Below are 16260 nucleotides of genomic sequence, written 5' to 3' on the forward strand. Positions count from 1 at the left end.
GTTTCTTCCTTCCCATCCAATTAAGACCATACTTAAAGGCATACACAAAGCCAGCGGTCCTACCCCACATCAAAGGTTACCCTTTCATAAACAATTATTTAATGATATGTCAGATTTGCTAGACGGAGCCCCTTTTGAACACATCACTAATTCAGTTATTAAAACGGCAATTCACCTGGCTTATTATGGGTTCCTTATACCACGAGAATTCACTATCCATAATGAACATAACTCCCAAAAATGCCTCAAACGCTCCTATCTAGTAAAACACCAAGATCACTATGTCCTATCATTACCCGTTACTAAAACAAGCCAACTTGGTCAGCCAGTTCAGATCGCATATTACCCTACGCAAATCAAATGGTGCCCGGTGAAGGTTCTGGATTCTTATCTCCTCACACTACCAACGCAATCAAACACACCCTTTCTGTCACTCCACAGGGCCTTCCTGATCACATGCTGTACATACGAGTGTTGCTAACTAGACTGGGTTTGAATTCTAGTAGGGATGTGCATGGGGAAAAATATTTGGTTCGGTTCGGCATTCCGAAATTCGGGACTTCGGCACTTCGGAACTTCAAGACTTCGGTTCGGTTCAGCACTTCGGAAATTCTGTACTTCGACACTTCGAAACTTCGGATATTCTCTTGCAGCCGCTTAGTAGATTACTCACTAATTCCCATGGTATTAGGGAGCTATTTACCAAAAGGCTGAAAGACCTAAATTGGTCTTTCAGCCAAATTTACTAATACTAAGTAAAAATTACTTAGTATTAGTACATTCTGCCCCTACTCCTCATAACTCCCTGATTGGTTACTTTCAATCAACCAAAGTGTTCCAAAAGTCAAATTCCAAAGAACTTTCCACGCTGTGTAAAATGACACAGGGCACTCTGATTGGCTGGATTTCAAGCTAACCAATCAGAGTGCTGTGACAGGTAAATGTAGACAGGCTGCTCACTGTTTAATAGACATGCCCCTACTTGCGGTACAGCGAGTAGGGGCAGATTATTTACTAATACTAAGTAATTTTTACTTCGTATTAGTAAATTTGGCTGAAAGACCAATTTAGGTCTTTCAACCTTTTGGTAGATAGCTCCCTAATACCGTGGGAATTAGGGAGTTATCTACTTACTCATCCCCATCCATTGACTGTAATGGAAGTAACTTACATTTTATATGAATGTGTGTTACTTGATTGTTGCAAATGCTTACAGCTGAATCCTGGCTATGTTTGTATACTTTTTATTTAAACTGGTATACAGTGTAACATTCTTCATTCTTCCACTTCGGCTCTTCAGAACTTTGACACTTCGTCAATTCGTCAATTCAGCTATTCGGCCATTCGGAAGTCTCTAAATATCCGAATTGCCCGAACTTCATCCGAATTGAAATTCGGAACGAAACGAATTGCACATATCTAAATTCTAGTAGATATTCAGGACACTCCTTCAGGATAGGGGCTGCTTCTACTGCATACACTCAGGACATACCAGTCCATGTTATCAAGTCGATGGAAGTCATCCGCTTTCTCAGTATACATACCTCAGCCTGCTCAAGAAATATGTGGGCTTTTGAGAAAATGGCATCTTGACGTATATCCCTTTGCATTATGTTCTGTGTATTAATAAATATTCCTTGGCATGATACTTCTACTTGTTGCCCACTTTATTTACCGGCCTACCGCATATGTCGGTTCCGGCACACACATCAACCGACTTTTTCCTCTATACAGGTTACGTCACTACAAAGTATACATTAATCTTAACGATGGTTGCCCCGAGCACAAATATATATATATGTATATATATATATAACAAAATTCTAAACACAACACTTTTGTTTTTGCCCCCATTTTTCATGAGCTGAGCTCAAAGATTTAAGACTTTTTCTATGTACATGAAAGGCCTATTTCTCTCAAATATTGTTCATAAATCTGTCTAAAGCTGTGTTAGTGTGAACTTCTCCTTTGCCGAGAAAATTAACCCTCCTCACAGGTGTGGCAAATCAAGATGCTGATTAGACAGCATGACTATTACACAGGTGTTCCTTAGGCTGTCCACAAAAAAGGTCACTCTAAAATGTGCAGTTTTACTGTATTGGAGGGGTCTGGGGGGGTCCGTAAAACAGTTAGTATCTGATGTGACCACAATTTGCCACACGCAGCGCAATACATCTCCCTCGCATAGAGTTAATCAGGTTGTTGATCGTGGCCTGTGGAATGGTCCACTCCTCTTCAATGGCTGTGCGAAGTTGCTGGATATTGGCAGGACCTGGAACACTCTGTCGTATACGCCGATCCAGAGCATCCCAAACATGCTCAATGGGTGACATGTCCGGGGAGTATGCTGGCCATGCAAGAACTGGGATGTTTTCAGCTTCAAGGAATTGTGTACAGATCTTTGCAACATGGGGCCGTGCATTATCATGCTACAACATGAGATGATGGTCGTGGATGAATGGCACAACAATGGGCCTCAGGATATCATCACGGTATCTCTGTGTATTCAAAATGCCATCAATAAAATTGTAGAATATTGCATATTCTATGTTTCTATTAATTATATACAGATGTGTGGATTGAAATAAGAAACAGATGGTCTAAGTCACATGGCTTTCTTTGCATGAGAGCTCTGAAATGTGGATTTGGGGGTCTTGTCCTTATATGGCTAGAGTTATAGTCTGACGTCAGTATGGGCACTTCTATATAGTAACTGAACAGAGAGGGACACAAGGTCTCTCTCTCTTGGCTCTTGGCTCTCTCTGGCTCTCTCTCGATGTAAAGATGTAAGGATGAAAAGAAGTCCAGCAATTACCATCTGCTGTTGAATGTCCATTATCCTGTAACATCATTTGTTGTTTTATTATGTATCCGTAACTAAGAATAAACCTGAAGAAACTGTAAGTCAGATTGCGTATTAGTACTTTTCAATAATATAGACATATATTATTGTGGCGAGCATTTGGCCCAAGACTATATATACAAAAGACGTGTATATATATTAATCAACTGAAGACAAGAAGAAATTAAGAAGATATTACATTAACATCGATAGTCCAGACCAGATTTAATAAAAATGCACCCGTGTTCTTTGTCCATAACATACGCCTGGCCATACCATAACCCAACCGCCACCATGGGCCACTCAATCCATAACGTTGACATCAGCAAACCGCTCACTCACACGACGCCATACACGCTGTCTTTCATCTGCCTTGTACAGTGAATATCGGGATTCATCCGTGAAGAGGACACTTCTCCAAAGTGCCAGACGCCATTGAATGTGAGCATTTGCCCACTCAAGTCGGTTACGACGACGAGCTGCATTCAGGTCGAGACCCTGATGTGGACGACAAGCATGCAGATGAGCTTCCCTGAGACAGTTTCTGTCAGTTTGTGCAGAAATTCTTTGGTTATGCAAACCGATTGTTGCAGCAGCTGTCGGGTGGCTGGTCTCAGATGATCTTGGAGGTGAAGATGCTGGATGTGGAGGTCCTGGGCTGGTGTGGTTACACATGGTCTGCGGTTGTGAGGCCGGTTGGATGTACTGTCAATAGTGATGTCGCGAACATAAAATTTTCGGTTCGCGAACGGCGAACGCGAATTTCCGCAAATGTTCGCGAACGGGCGAACCCGGCGAACCGCCATAGACTTCAATAGGCAGGCGAATTTTAAAACCCACAGGGACTCTTTCTGGCCACAATAGTGATGGAAAAGTTGTTTCAAGGGGACTAACACCTGGACTGTGGCATGCCGGAGGGGGATCCATGGCAAAACTCCCATGGAAAATTACACAGTTGATGCAGAGTCTGGTTTTATTCCATAAAGGGCATAAATCACCTAACATTCCTAAATTGTTTGGAATAACGTGCTTTAAAACATCAGGTATGATGTTGTATCGATCAGGTAGTGTAAGGGTTACGCCCGCTTCACAGTGACAGACCAAACTCCCCGTTTAACGCACCGCAAACAACCGCAAACAGTCCATTTGCACAACCCCAAACTCCCCATTTGGTTGGATACCAAGCTAGCCATGTCCCGTTCCTTGTCCTCACTGATGTCATTGAAGGTCTCTTCCTCCACCCAGCCAGGTACAACACCAAGGGTCCACGAAAGGTGACAACAAGCCCCCTGTATTTTTTTATTTTTTTTTAACTGTACACTACTGTTACACCAGATATGAGTTGCACTGGTGTGACACTGTGCCCTGGCAGGCCCTGAAACGCACACGTGTGAAGGAAACTGACTGCTATTATTTCACAGTCAAATTTCTAGTTTTTTTTTTTTAATGTACACTAGTGATTGGCCCACGTCATGCCTACGCCCCCAAAACGTTCGTGTGTGGGGGTGCTGGAATGACGTGGGCCAATGGGAGCCTTGTAGCGGAGCGGCAGGGGTTAATCCAAGGGCTCTCCGCTGGTACTCAGGATTCATCGTACAGAAGGCAGGACACACAGCATAATTCCCATTCCCAAGGACCACACGACACATAGCCTGGGAGTCAACTGACAATTTTTATTCACGGCTCCAAGAGTTAACTGTCAACTGTCAACTTTTAAATGTTCTGCAATGCAGTAATAGCAAGACATACACAAGGAAAAACCATCACAGTACATATTGGAGACACAAAATATAAAACCAAACCTCTGAATACTCAGGGGACATGGCACTTAGTGGCGATGTCCCGCCACATATCTCCCCCTTGTCCACTTCCGGCAGCCCCAGCCTGACTCACACGGGTCAGCTGGCTGCTGCCCGGAGTGGACACAGTCTTTTAGTGCCTTTTATGTCCCTCTCCATGTCTTCCTCCATTAATTCTATTATATTACATTTACTGCCCCCTCTCCATGTCTTCCTCCCTTAATTCTATTATATTACATTTACTGCCCCCTCTCCATGTCTTCCTCCCTTAATTCTATTATATTACATTTACTGCCCCTCTCCAATAGTCCTTGTATTACACACAGTATTTCTGTATTACACACAGTATCCCTGTATTACACACTGTATCCCTGTATTACACTCAGTATCTCTGTATTACGCACAGTATCCCTGTATTACACACAGTATCCCTGTATTACACTCAGTATCTCTGTATTACACACTGTATCCCTGTATTACACACTGTATCCCTGTATTACACTCAGTATCTCTGTATTACACACGGTATCCCTGTATTACACTCAGTATCTCTGTATTACGCACAGTATCCCTGTATTACACACAGTATCCCTGTATTACACTCAGTATCCCTGTATTACACTCAGTATCTCTGTATTACACACTGTATCCCTGTATTACACACTGTATCCCTGTATTACACTCAGTATCTCTGTATTACACACGGTATCCCTGTATTACACTCAGTATCTCTGTATTACACACTGTATCCCTGTATTACACACTGTATCCCTGTATTACACTCAGTATATCTGTATCACACACAGTATCTCTATATTACACACAGTATCCCTGTATTACACTCAGTAGCTCTGTATTACACACAGTATCCCTGTATGACACTCAGTATCTCTATATAACACACAGTATCCCTGTATTACACTCAGTATCTCTGTATTACACACAGTATCCCTGTATTACACTCAGTATCTCTGTATTACACACTGTATCCCTGTATTACACACTGTATCCCTGTATTACACTCAGTATCTCTGTATTACACACAGTATCTCTATATTACACACAGTATCCCTGTATTACACTCTGTATCTCTGTATTACACACTGTATCCCTGTATTACACACTGTATCCCTATATTACACTCAGTATCTCTATATTACACTCAGTATCCCTGTATTACACACAGTATACCTGTATTACTTTCAGTATCTCTGTATTACACACAGTATCTCTATATTACACACAGTATCTCTATATTACACTCAGTATCCCTGTATTACACTCATTATCTCTATATTAAACACACTATCCCTGTATTGCACTCAGTATCTCTGTATTACACACTGTATCCCTGTATTACACACTGTATCCCTGCATTACACTCAGTATCTCTATATTACACACAGTATCCCTGTATTACACACAGTATCCCTGTATTACACTCAGTATCTCTGTATTACACACAGTATCCCTGTATTACACTCAGTATCTCTGTATTAAACACTGTTTCCCTGTATTACACACTCTTTCCCTGTATTACACTCAGTATCTCTATATTACACACAGTATCCCTGTATTACACCCAGTATCTCTGTATTACACACAGTATCTCTATATTACACTCAGTATCCCTGTATTACACACAGTATCCCTGTATTACACTCAGTATCTCTATATTACACACAGTATCCCTGTATTACACTCAGTATCTCTATATTACACACAGTATCTCTATATTACACTCAGTATCCCTGTATTACACACAGTATCCCTGTATTACACTCAGTATCTCAATATTACACACAGTATCCCTGTATTACACTCAGTATCTCTATATTACACACAGTATCCCTGTATTACACGCAGCATCTCTATATTACACACAGTATCCCTGTATTACACTCTGTATCTCTGTATTACACACTGTATCCCTGTATTACACACTGTATCCCTATATTACACTCAGTATCTCTATATTACACACAGTATCCCTGTATTGCACTCAGTATCTCTGTATTACACACAGTATCTCTATATTACACACAGTATCCATGTATTACACTCAGTATCTCTGTATTACACACAGTAGCTCTATATTACACTCAGTATCCCTGTATTACACACAGTATCCATGTATTACACTCAGTATCTCTATATTACACACAGTATCCCTGTATTACACTCAGTATCTCTATATTACACACAGTATCCCGGTATTACACTCAGTATCTCTATATTACACACAGTATCCCTGTATTACACTCAGTATCTCTGTATTACACACTGTATCCCTGTATTACACTCAGTATCTCTGTATTACACACTGTATCTCTGTATTACACTCAGTATCTCTGTATTACACACAGTATCCCTGTATTACACTCATTATCTCTGTATTAAACACTGTTTCCCTGTATTACACACTGTATCCCTGTATTACACTCAGTATCTCTATATTACACACAGTATCTCTATTTTACACACAGTATCCCTGTATTACACTCAGTATCTCTGTATTACACACAGTATCTCTATATTACACTCAGGTTACTGGCTATGGGAGGATAATGTATAATAAACACAGGTTACTGGCTATGGGGGATAATGTATAATAAACACAGGTTACTGGCTAATGGGGATAATGTATCATAAACACAGGTTACTGGCTATAGGGGGATAATGTATAATAAACACAGGTTACTGCTATGGGGGATAATGTATAATAAACACAGGTTACTGGCTATGGAGGATAATGTATAATAAACACAAACAGAAAAAAATAATAATAATACAAAATAATAAAAAAAAAAAGAATTTATCTAAATTGTATGCTGTCTAGGAGGTGGGAGGGTCTGGGAGGGAGGGTTTGCTGCTGATTGGCTGGAATGTGTCTGCTGACTATGAGGTACAGGGTCAAAATTTACTCAATGATGATGAATAGGGGGCGGACCGAACATCGCATATGTTCGCCACCCGTGGCGAACGCGAACAAGCTATGTTCGCCAGGAACTATTCGCCAGCGAACCGTTCGGGACATCACTAACTACCAAATTCTCTGAAATGCCTTTGGAGACGGCTTATGGTAGAGAAATTAACATTCATTAATTTACAATAAAAGCCACATTTTTTCAACCTACCATGTGGAGTCCTGTATTGCAGTAGTGAATACTGATTAAGAAACGGAACAACAGCCCCCCACTGCTATCTGGGGAGGCACCCTTTGAATACTCATGTGAAATAGTTCAGTGGGCTAATGCATCAGCAGAATCTGTTCCAACCCTTGGGTCGCAGGAGTCAATCCCAGCAGGGTTGACTCAGCCCTTCATCCTTCCGAGGTAGATAAAATGAGTACCAGTAAATTGGGTGATAGTAACAACCCCTGGATGTTGGGCTAAGGTAACATCCCCAGGACGTACTTGGAAACCAGAGTAATCTGAATGTACCTTTCCTTGCTAAATACTTTATTATTATTACTACATTCTCGTGAGTGCATCTAATTACAGCGTTCATCATTTTATTGTACTGGTTTACACTATGTTTTGTATATCTTTTTACTTTTGGATTACCAGCTGTTTCCATTCTATTGGATATACATTCTATTCTGGTTTTGTGGTTGTTTTCTATTGATCACTTGCCTACTATGTGCTTCTTGCATTCTCTGTCTGGCCCCTGAGAGGGGGTTCTCACTAACTAATTTAATTCCATTGGACACATGGATTCTGGGGCTTTACCTACTTTGAAGGTGCCAAAAAAAAACTCAGCATGGGTTTCTCACTTTCCTGTGTGAGGGCTGACACAGCCGTACTTAATTATGATTGCATAAAAATAAACACTGTATTTTAGATTTGCTTACTTGCAAGGCTATTTACTAAATTGAGAATTTAAAGTTAATTAGAAGTGAATTTCAAATTTAAGGCCAAAATAGCCAAACTGAAAGCATAGCTGGCTTAGAGAAATGTTCCTGATATGCTATTTTGACCTTAAATTTAAAATTTACTTTGAATTCTCACGTAACTCTGTTAATGTTTGGACCTACATGTTGATTATGTTATGACTTGAAGAATGCTGTCCAAATGTCCAGTGGCTTTTTCCCAGTACCCAGATCACAAATTATGTTATCTCAATAATTGTTTAATCATAACTCACTGCCTGGGTTGACATAACAATGTATCACCACAAAAGTACCTGTGCTCTATCTACATTGATAAATTCACATAAAGCACAGTCAGTAAAATATTGAAGAAGAGGATTATATGGTTATCAGTTTATCATACCGGTACACATCTGTGGAATGTAACGGACAATTGCAGAACTGGATATCAGTGCAGTTTGTCTGGGAGCCAACATCAAGCACAGCCAATACGTTGTTAGTAAGGTTGCAGGGGTAATTTTTTTCAATAACACGGAGTGTATAATAATATTTTGTAACCGGAAATGAAGAACAATTGACCGGCACACCAAGATTTTCATTTTTCAACGTAGGTGTAACTGTAAAAAAAATACAAATAACAAAAGGACTATAGAGTTGTCAAAATTGACCCGCATTTCTGCAAATACTTAACTATTCAATGTTATTCTGTTCCTAAATATTTGCCTTGGTGTGTTGCAAGGCCAGAAATGCCTGGAGCGTGTGCTAAAAGATTAACCAGATGCCCCCTCTCTGTAATAGTCAGCCCTTTGTCACTAGACTTTGTATTACATACAACCTTTGGGTTTTAAAACCATATAGTCCCTTCCCCCATTTTTCTGATTTCTCTATATAAGGGTCATATTTGGCACATGTGCAATATTTTACACTCTGAATATAAATCTGTTTAACATGCGTATTTGCACGTCCGAAGCCATACTCGATGAGACTGAGCACAACGCATGTCTGTACACCCAGAGAACCTGTCTTTTCAGCTTAGAATATGAACATAGACACACACTGACAGGGACACACACATGCACATACAGTACAGATTTGCAGGTGCATACATGCAGACTGCAAAGAATGTGTGGGGCTAGATCACTGTACACACCAAGCCCCCATTCTGGAGCTGATATATATTTTATTTTATTTAAAAAAAAAATCAAAATAAATAAAGTGTAGGTGACATAACTGTATATAAACATAATACGGGGGGAGAATAGTATCCCACCCATGAGCATCTGGTGGGTGACTTAAAAAATATTTAAATAATGGAGGTGGGCAGAACACTGTAAAAACAAATGGGGGGATATCTTGACCTTCCCCTCTGTCCCTAACCGTGGTCAGCAGGTGAGTGTTACTTAGTGTCCCCCTTAAGCCCCCACTCATGGGTGGCGGGTGGGTGTTCTACTTCTAATAACAGTGTGGTGACCAACAGGTCGGCTAGAAGGTGTGTGAAAAGAACTAGCCCTGGCACAAATGCTGGTAATCATTTAACTATGTCCTTGTGTCATATCTCCATCCAATAGATGTATTGCTCATGTGCCAATTTTGGTCAAAGGGTGGCATTAAGCATTTAAACATGCAATACAATTACCAAGACATTGGTAGATTATGTAATAAGTGATTTATTGGGATACTTTTAAGAACCAACTCACTCTAATTCAAAGGAACTAAACATGGTTGTGATAGATGAACTGAAGTGTTTGTTGTGTAAGTGTAAAACAAAATTATACAAATTTCTATTTTTAATAATGAAGCACTAACATATTTTTCAGCAATGTACAGTGGGATAAAAGGGAAGATGCAAGTAAATAATGACAAGCAAATTTTGGTGATGGCGAACTAGACGTGCGCAAAAAATATATATTTTGACAGATTCATCCAAATCAAAATCCTGTTCAAAATAAAAAAACAGTGCACAATCTAATTGATCCACCTGGGAGGTAGCTGCGGAGTCTTATTTAATTCATATCACCATCTGCTGAACTTTGACATTGGCAGATCCCATACCCGAATCTCACCACTCTCAACTCTCCAATCTCGCAGAAACCTCCATAGCCTTCATCTCCAGCATTTCTCCACCAAACTCCAAACTCTCCTTTTACCCATCACAAATCTCACTTACCATAACTCTGCAACCTCACTCTACAACTCCACTCTCTCCTCTCAACTAGACACCATGGCACCTCCTACATTTAAACGCAGGAAGCGTTCCCAATTACAACCAAGAGATCTCTAATCTCTCTCCCTCCCCTTCCAATACATCTTCCAATACATCACCCAACCCCATTCACTCCACTGTTCTATGCTCATTCGCACCTACTACAACAGAAGAGGTTTCTGCTCTGCTCTGGTCCTCCCGCCCCACCACCTGTTCCCTCGATCCTATTCCCTCATATCTCAACCGCACCCTGTCTCCCTCTCTTGCTCTTCCTCTCACTAACGTTTTCAATCGCTCCCTTTCCTCCGCCACATTTCCTTCACCCTTCAAGCGTGCAACCACAACTCCAATTCTGAAAAAGCCTAACCTCGACCCCAACTCCCCATTCAACTGCCGTTTGCCTTCAAGATCCTTAAGAGAGATGTGTATGCGAGATTCACAGACTTCCTCGAATCCAACTCTCTGCATGACCCGCTTCAGTCTGGCTTCCGCCCTCGGCACTCTATTGAAACAGTTGTGACCAAAGTATCCAAAAATTGAATCGCTGCTAAATATAGCGGCCATTACTCTATCCTAATTCTCCTTGATCTTTCTGCTGCCTTTGACACTGTTGATCATCAACAGCTTCTTCTCATTCTCAATAATCTCGGTCTACATAGAAACATAGAATGTGACGGCAGATAAGAACCATTTGGCTCATCTAGTCTGCCCAATTTTCTAACTACTTTTATTAGTTCCTGGCCTTATCTTATAGTTAGGATATCCTTATGCCTATCCCACGCATGCTTAAACTCCTTTACTGTGTTGAGATACTGCTCTCTCCTGGTGCTCCTCCTACCTCTCCCAGCACTTTTTTAGTCTGTCTCTGCCTCTTCTCCCCAACCCCTCTCTGTTGGTGTCCCCCAAGGTTCAGTCCTTGGTCCTCTACTGTTCTCCATCTATACTCAGGGGCGTATTAGCCGCGAGGCAAACAAGGCATTTGCCTTGGGCGGCATTTTTCAGCCTTGCGGCTAACAAGGCATGCTGGACTGCCGGCGGGCTGCTGGGCAGTGCGGGTAGGTGGGCGGGCGGCGAGGGAGCACTTCCTCTGAGCGGTCTGCTCAGCTCCCTCGCGCGCCGCAGAGAGAGGCTGGGAGCCGGAATATGACATCATATTCCGGCTCCGCCTCCCAGCCTCACTCTGCGGCGCGCGAGGGAGCTGAGCAGACCGCTCAGAGGAAGTGCTCCCTCGCCGCCCATGTGAGTGAGTTAGTGTGTTTGTATGTCTGTTAGTGTGTGTGTATGTCTGTAAGTGTGTGTGTGTATGTCTGTTAGTGTGTGTGTGTGTTTGTGTGTGTGTGTGTATGTCAGTGTGTGTGTGTGTATGTCAGTGTGTGTGTGTCTGTTAGTGTGTGTGTGTCTGTTAGTGTGTGGGTCTGTATGTCAGTGTGTGTTAGTGTGTGTGTCTGTAAGTGTGTGTGTGTATGTTAGTGTGTTTGTCTGTTAGACTGTGTGTGTGTCTGTTAGACTGTGTGTGTGTCTGTTAGTGTGAGTGTGTGTATCTGCTAGTGAGTGTGTGTGTCTGTTAGTGAGTGTGTCTGTTAGTGTGTGTGTGTTTCTGTTACCTAGTGTATGCGTATTTGTCAGTGAATGTGTGTGTGTGTATTTAGAAGGCGGGACGGGGGAAGGGTTGGGTGGGGGTGGCGCGGGCGGGGGGAGGGTTGGGTGGGGGTGGCGTGGGCGGGAGGGGGGGCGCCTGAGTTTTGTCCTGCCTAGGGCAGCACAAAACCAGGATACACCACTTTCTATACTGCCTCCCTTGGTCAACTCATCAGCTTCTTTGGCTTTCAGTATCATATATATGCAGATGACAACCAAATCCACCTGTCCTCTCCTGATCACTCTCTGCCCATCTTGACTCGTGTCTCTGATAGCCTCTCCGCGATTTCCAATTGGATGGCTGGTAACTTCCTTAAACTCAACCTGTCCGAAACAGAACTTCTGGTCTTTCCTCCCTCAAGTGTTGCTACTCCCGTGTCTCCCTCCCTCCAATTCAACTGCGCCACCATCACTTCTACCTCGCAGGCTCGCTGCCTAGATGTTCTCTTTGACTCCGACCTCTCCTTCACCCCTCATGTCCAGTCGATCACCAAATCCTGCCGCTTCCATCTCAAAAACACAACTCGCGTTCGCCCCTATTTAACACCAGATGCGGCTATGGTGCTGGTCCATGCCATTGTTCTTTCTCGTCTTGACTACTGCAATCCCCTTCTCAGTGGTCTTACGTGTTTTCAGATTGCACCATTACAATCTACTATGAACGCGGAGGCAAGACTCATTTTTCCTCTCCACCCACACCTCCTACGCCTCCCCTCTGTCAGTCCCTACATTGGCTTCCAGTTCGATATCGGGCTCAATTTAAGATTCTGGTGTTTGCTTACAAGTCCCTACATAATGCTGCTCCAACCTACCTATCCTCCCTAATACACAAGAATATCCCGTTGTGGCCCTTGCGCTCACAGCCATCTTTAACGCGGTGCAAACGGGGCAGCTGCCTCTGGCCCAGTTACTTCTGGGGGGCCCAAAGCAGCTGCCCCATGGCCCCGCCGCCCGCATGAAAAAATGATTTTCCAAATGGGCCCGAGGTGCTGATATTGCGGCTGCACTGTGGCCCGCACACTAAGGGGGTCCACCGGGTGGCCCATACACTTAGGGCCACCCGGTGAGCAAGTTCCAGCAGGGGTCCGGTCGGTGCTGTAGCCCTTTAACAGCACGACCGGGCCCCTTGCTTAACGGCTGCATGGGAGGAAGTGACGTCCGCGAATCACTTCCTCCCACCTCAAAGACATCGGGCCGAACGGGAGGCTGTGCCAGCATCCAGTGAGGAGGGGGAGCAAGAAGAGCCAGACCCCCAACTCCCAACCACCCCAGCCAGCACACTGGACCCCAGGGAAGGTGCCTCTTGCAAAGGTAGGAAACTGAAGGGTGTCTGTCTGTGTGTGTGTGTTTCAGTATGTCTGTGTGTGTGTGTGTCAGTATGTATGTTTCTGTGTGTGTCAGTTTGTATGTCTGTGTGTGTGTGTCAGTATGTATGTCTGTGTGTGTGTCAGTATGTCTGTGTGTGTCAGTATGTCTGTGTGTGTGTCAGTATGTCTGTGTGCGTCAGTATGTCTGTGTGTGTGTCAGTATGTATGTCTGTCTGTGTCAGTATGTCTGTGTGTCAGTATGTCTGTGTGTCAGTATGTCTGTGTGTCAGTATGTATGTCTGTGTGTATGTCAGTATGCATGTCTGTGTGTCAGTATGTTTGTCTGTGTGTCAGTACGTCTGTGTGTGTGTCAGTATGTCTGTGTGTGTGTCAGTATGTCTGTGTGTGTGTCAGTATGTATCTCTGTGTGTTTGTCAGTATATATGTCTGTGTGTGTCAGTATGTCTGTGTGTGTGTGTCTGTATGCATATCTGTGTGTGTGTCAGTATGTCTGTGTGTGTGCCAGTAAGTTTGTCTGTGTGTCAGTACGTCTGTGTGTGTCAGTATGTCTGTGTGTGTGTCAGTATGTCTGTGTGTCAGTTTGTCTGTGTGTGTGTGTGTGTAAGTATGTATGTCTGTGTGTGTGTGTCAGTATGTATGTCTGTGTGTGTCAGTATGTCTGTGTGTGTGTCAGTATGTATGTCTGTGTGTGTGTGTCAGTATGTATGTCTGTGTGTCAGTATGTATGTCTGTGTGTGTGTCAGTATGTATGTCTGTGTGTCAGTATGTTTGTCTGTGTGTCAGTACGTCTGTGTGTGTGTCAGTATGTCTGTGTGTGTGTCAGTATGTATTTCTGTGTGTGTGTCAGTATGTCTGTGTGTGTGAAGTATAGACTCTGATAAACATAAGCAAGAGGGAAAAGGACCATATATCGGAGGCTCTGAAACTGGAAAATAATAGGGATTCACCAAAAACCTATATAACAATAAACATAGAAAGGTATACTACAACAGTAGTAGCAAATATCCAGGAGCTTCCTAATTAAGTATTATAGAGGAATATAGTATAAGATACAATGTGTAACAATATGTATGGCAAAGGTGACTACAATCCTGGAGGAGGGTATTGTCCCAGGATAAATGAAACCTCTTGCCAAATATTATACTTCCATAAGGATAGAAGGTATAATAGTCAAAAGGCAAAAAGATGTTGTATTACTGACTATTACCAGAAAAATATACACAAGCAAAAAAACAGTATAGCAAACTGGTTGCTAAAAGCAATAAAAATATCGCAAACTGGTTGCTAAAGCAAGGGTAAAAAGTCACCGGCGGTCAATGTTTGGATGGCAGGTTAACGAACAGCATCCTCATCCATCCGTGCCTGGGAAGAAGGTTGTCCTGTACTTTTTAGCTTTACTTGACTGGTATGAATATTGTGGACTATTTTTTAATTATATTTTATATTTTTTAGCAACATTTTGTAATAAATTGCTTTTTCACTTTCTCAGTTGTTTCATAGCGATATTTTTATTGCTTTTAGCAACCAGTTTGCTATACTGTTTTTTTGCTTGTATATATTTGTCTGGTAATAGTCAGTAATATATCACAGTGTGTCGCTAGAGATTAGCTGGTAACTTTTGATAGGTAATGTAACAGATTGCTACTAATATTTTTTTATGCTGACAAATGTGGAATAATGGTGACTGTTGTGGATTAAGGAGTATTTTTGTATATATGTGGTGAAGCCAAGAGGGGGAGGTGGCTTTGTCACTTCCGGTTTTTGGCTTCCCTTTCATACTGATGGCCATCAGATGTGTAAGTGCTATTTAAAGGGACTAGTGGTGTGTGGATATAAACGCCCTTGATAAAGGCAACCAGGAGGTGCCGAAACGTTGGGGGTTATTTTTGATTCCTGTTTCTGCCCATAGGCTTGTGAGAATTTTGATATATGATTATTGTTTATTGCTTATGTTTTATGCCTATTTATGTATCACTTTATATATTGTTTAATTGAAAAAAATGTTTTGCCTTGTATTTCAACCTGATATTGGTTTTATTAAACCTGGTTGATTATTCATTGTGATTTCTGGCGTGCATTCTCTTTCTCTTTTTTGTTTTTTAATAGTCAGTAATACAACATCTTATTGCCTTTTGACTAGTATACCTTCTATCCTTATGGAAGTATAATATTTGGCAAGAGGTTTCATTTATCCTGGGACAATACCCTCCTCCAGGATTGTAGTCACCTTTGCCATACATATTGTTACACATTGTATCTTATACTATATTCCTCTATAATACTTAATTAGGAAGCTCCTGGATATTTGCTACTACTGTTGTAGTATACCTTTCTATGTCTGTGTGTGTGTCAGTATGTATATCTGTGTTTGTGTCAGTATGTCTGTGTGTGTGCCAGTAGGTTTGTCTGTGTGTGTGTGTGTCAGTATGTCTGTGTGTGTGTCAGTATGTATGTTTGTGTGTGTCAGTATGTCTGTGTGTGTGTCAGTATGTATGTGTGTGTCTGTATGTCTGTGTGTCAGTCAGTATGTTTGTCTGTCACTATGTATGTCTGTGTGTGTGTCAGTATGTCTGTGTGTG

At 42.1% G+C, this 16260-nt stretch overlaps 1 protein-coding gene across 1 annotated transcript in view; it reads right to left on the bottom strand.

Annotated features, from left to right (window-relative positions):
- The window catches only part of LOC134612455 (uroplakin-3b-like protein 1), a 79549-nt gene that overhangs the window by 15733 nt on the left and 47556 nt on the right, over window positions 1–16260 (bottom strand). Inside the window, exon 3 of the mRNA XM_063456820.1 lies at window positions 8916–9129. Coding sequence (XP_063312890.1) covers window positions 8916–9129 — 214 coding nt within the window. The remainder of the gene's footprint in view (window positions 1–8915; window positions 9130–16260) is intronic.

Source organism: Pelobates fuscus, chromosome 1, assembly GCF_036172605.1.
Source record: "Pelobates fuscus isolate aPelFus1 chromosome 1, aPelFus1.pri, whole genome shotgun sequence".
Taxonomy (NCBI): domain Eukaryota; kingdom Metazoa; phylum Chordata; class Amphibia; order Anura; family Pelobatidae; genus Pelobates; species Pelobates fuscus.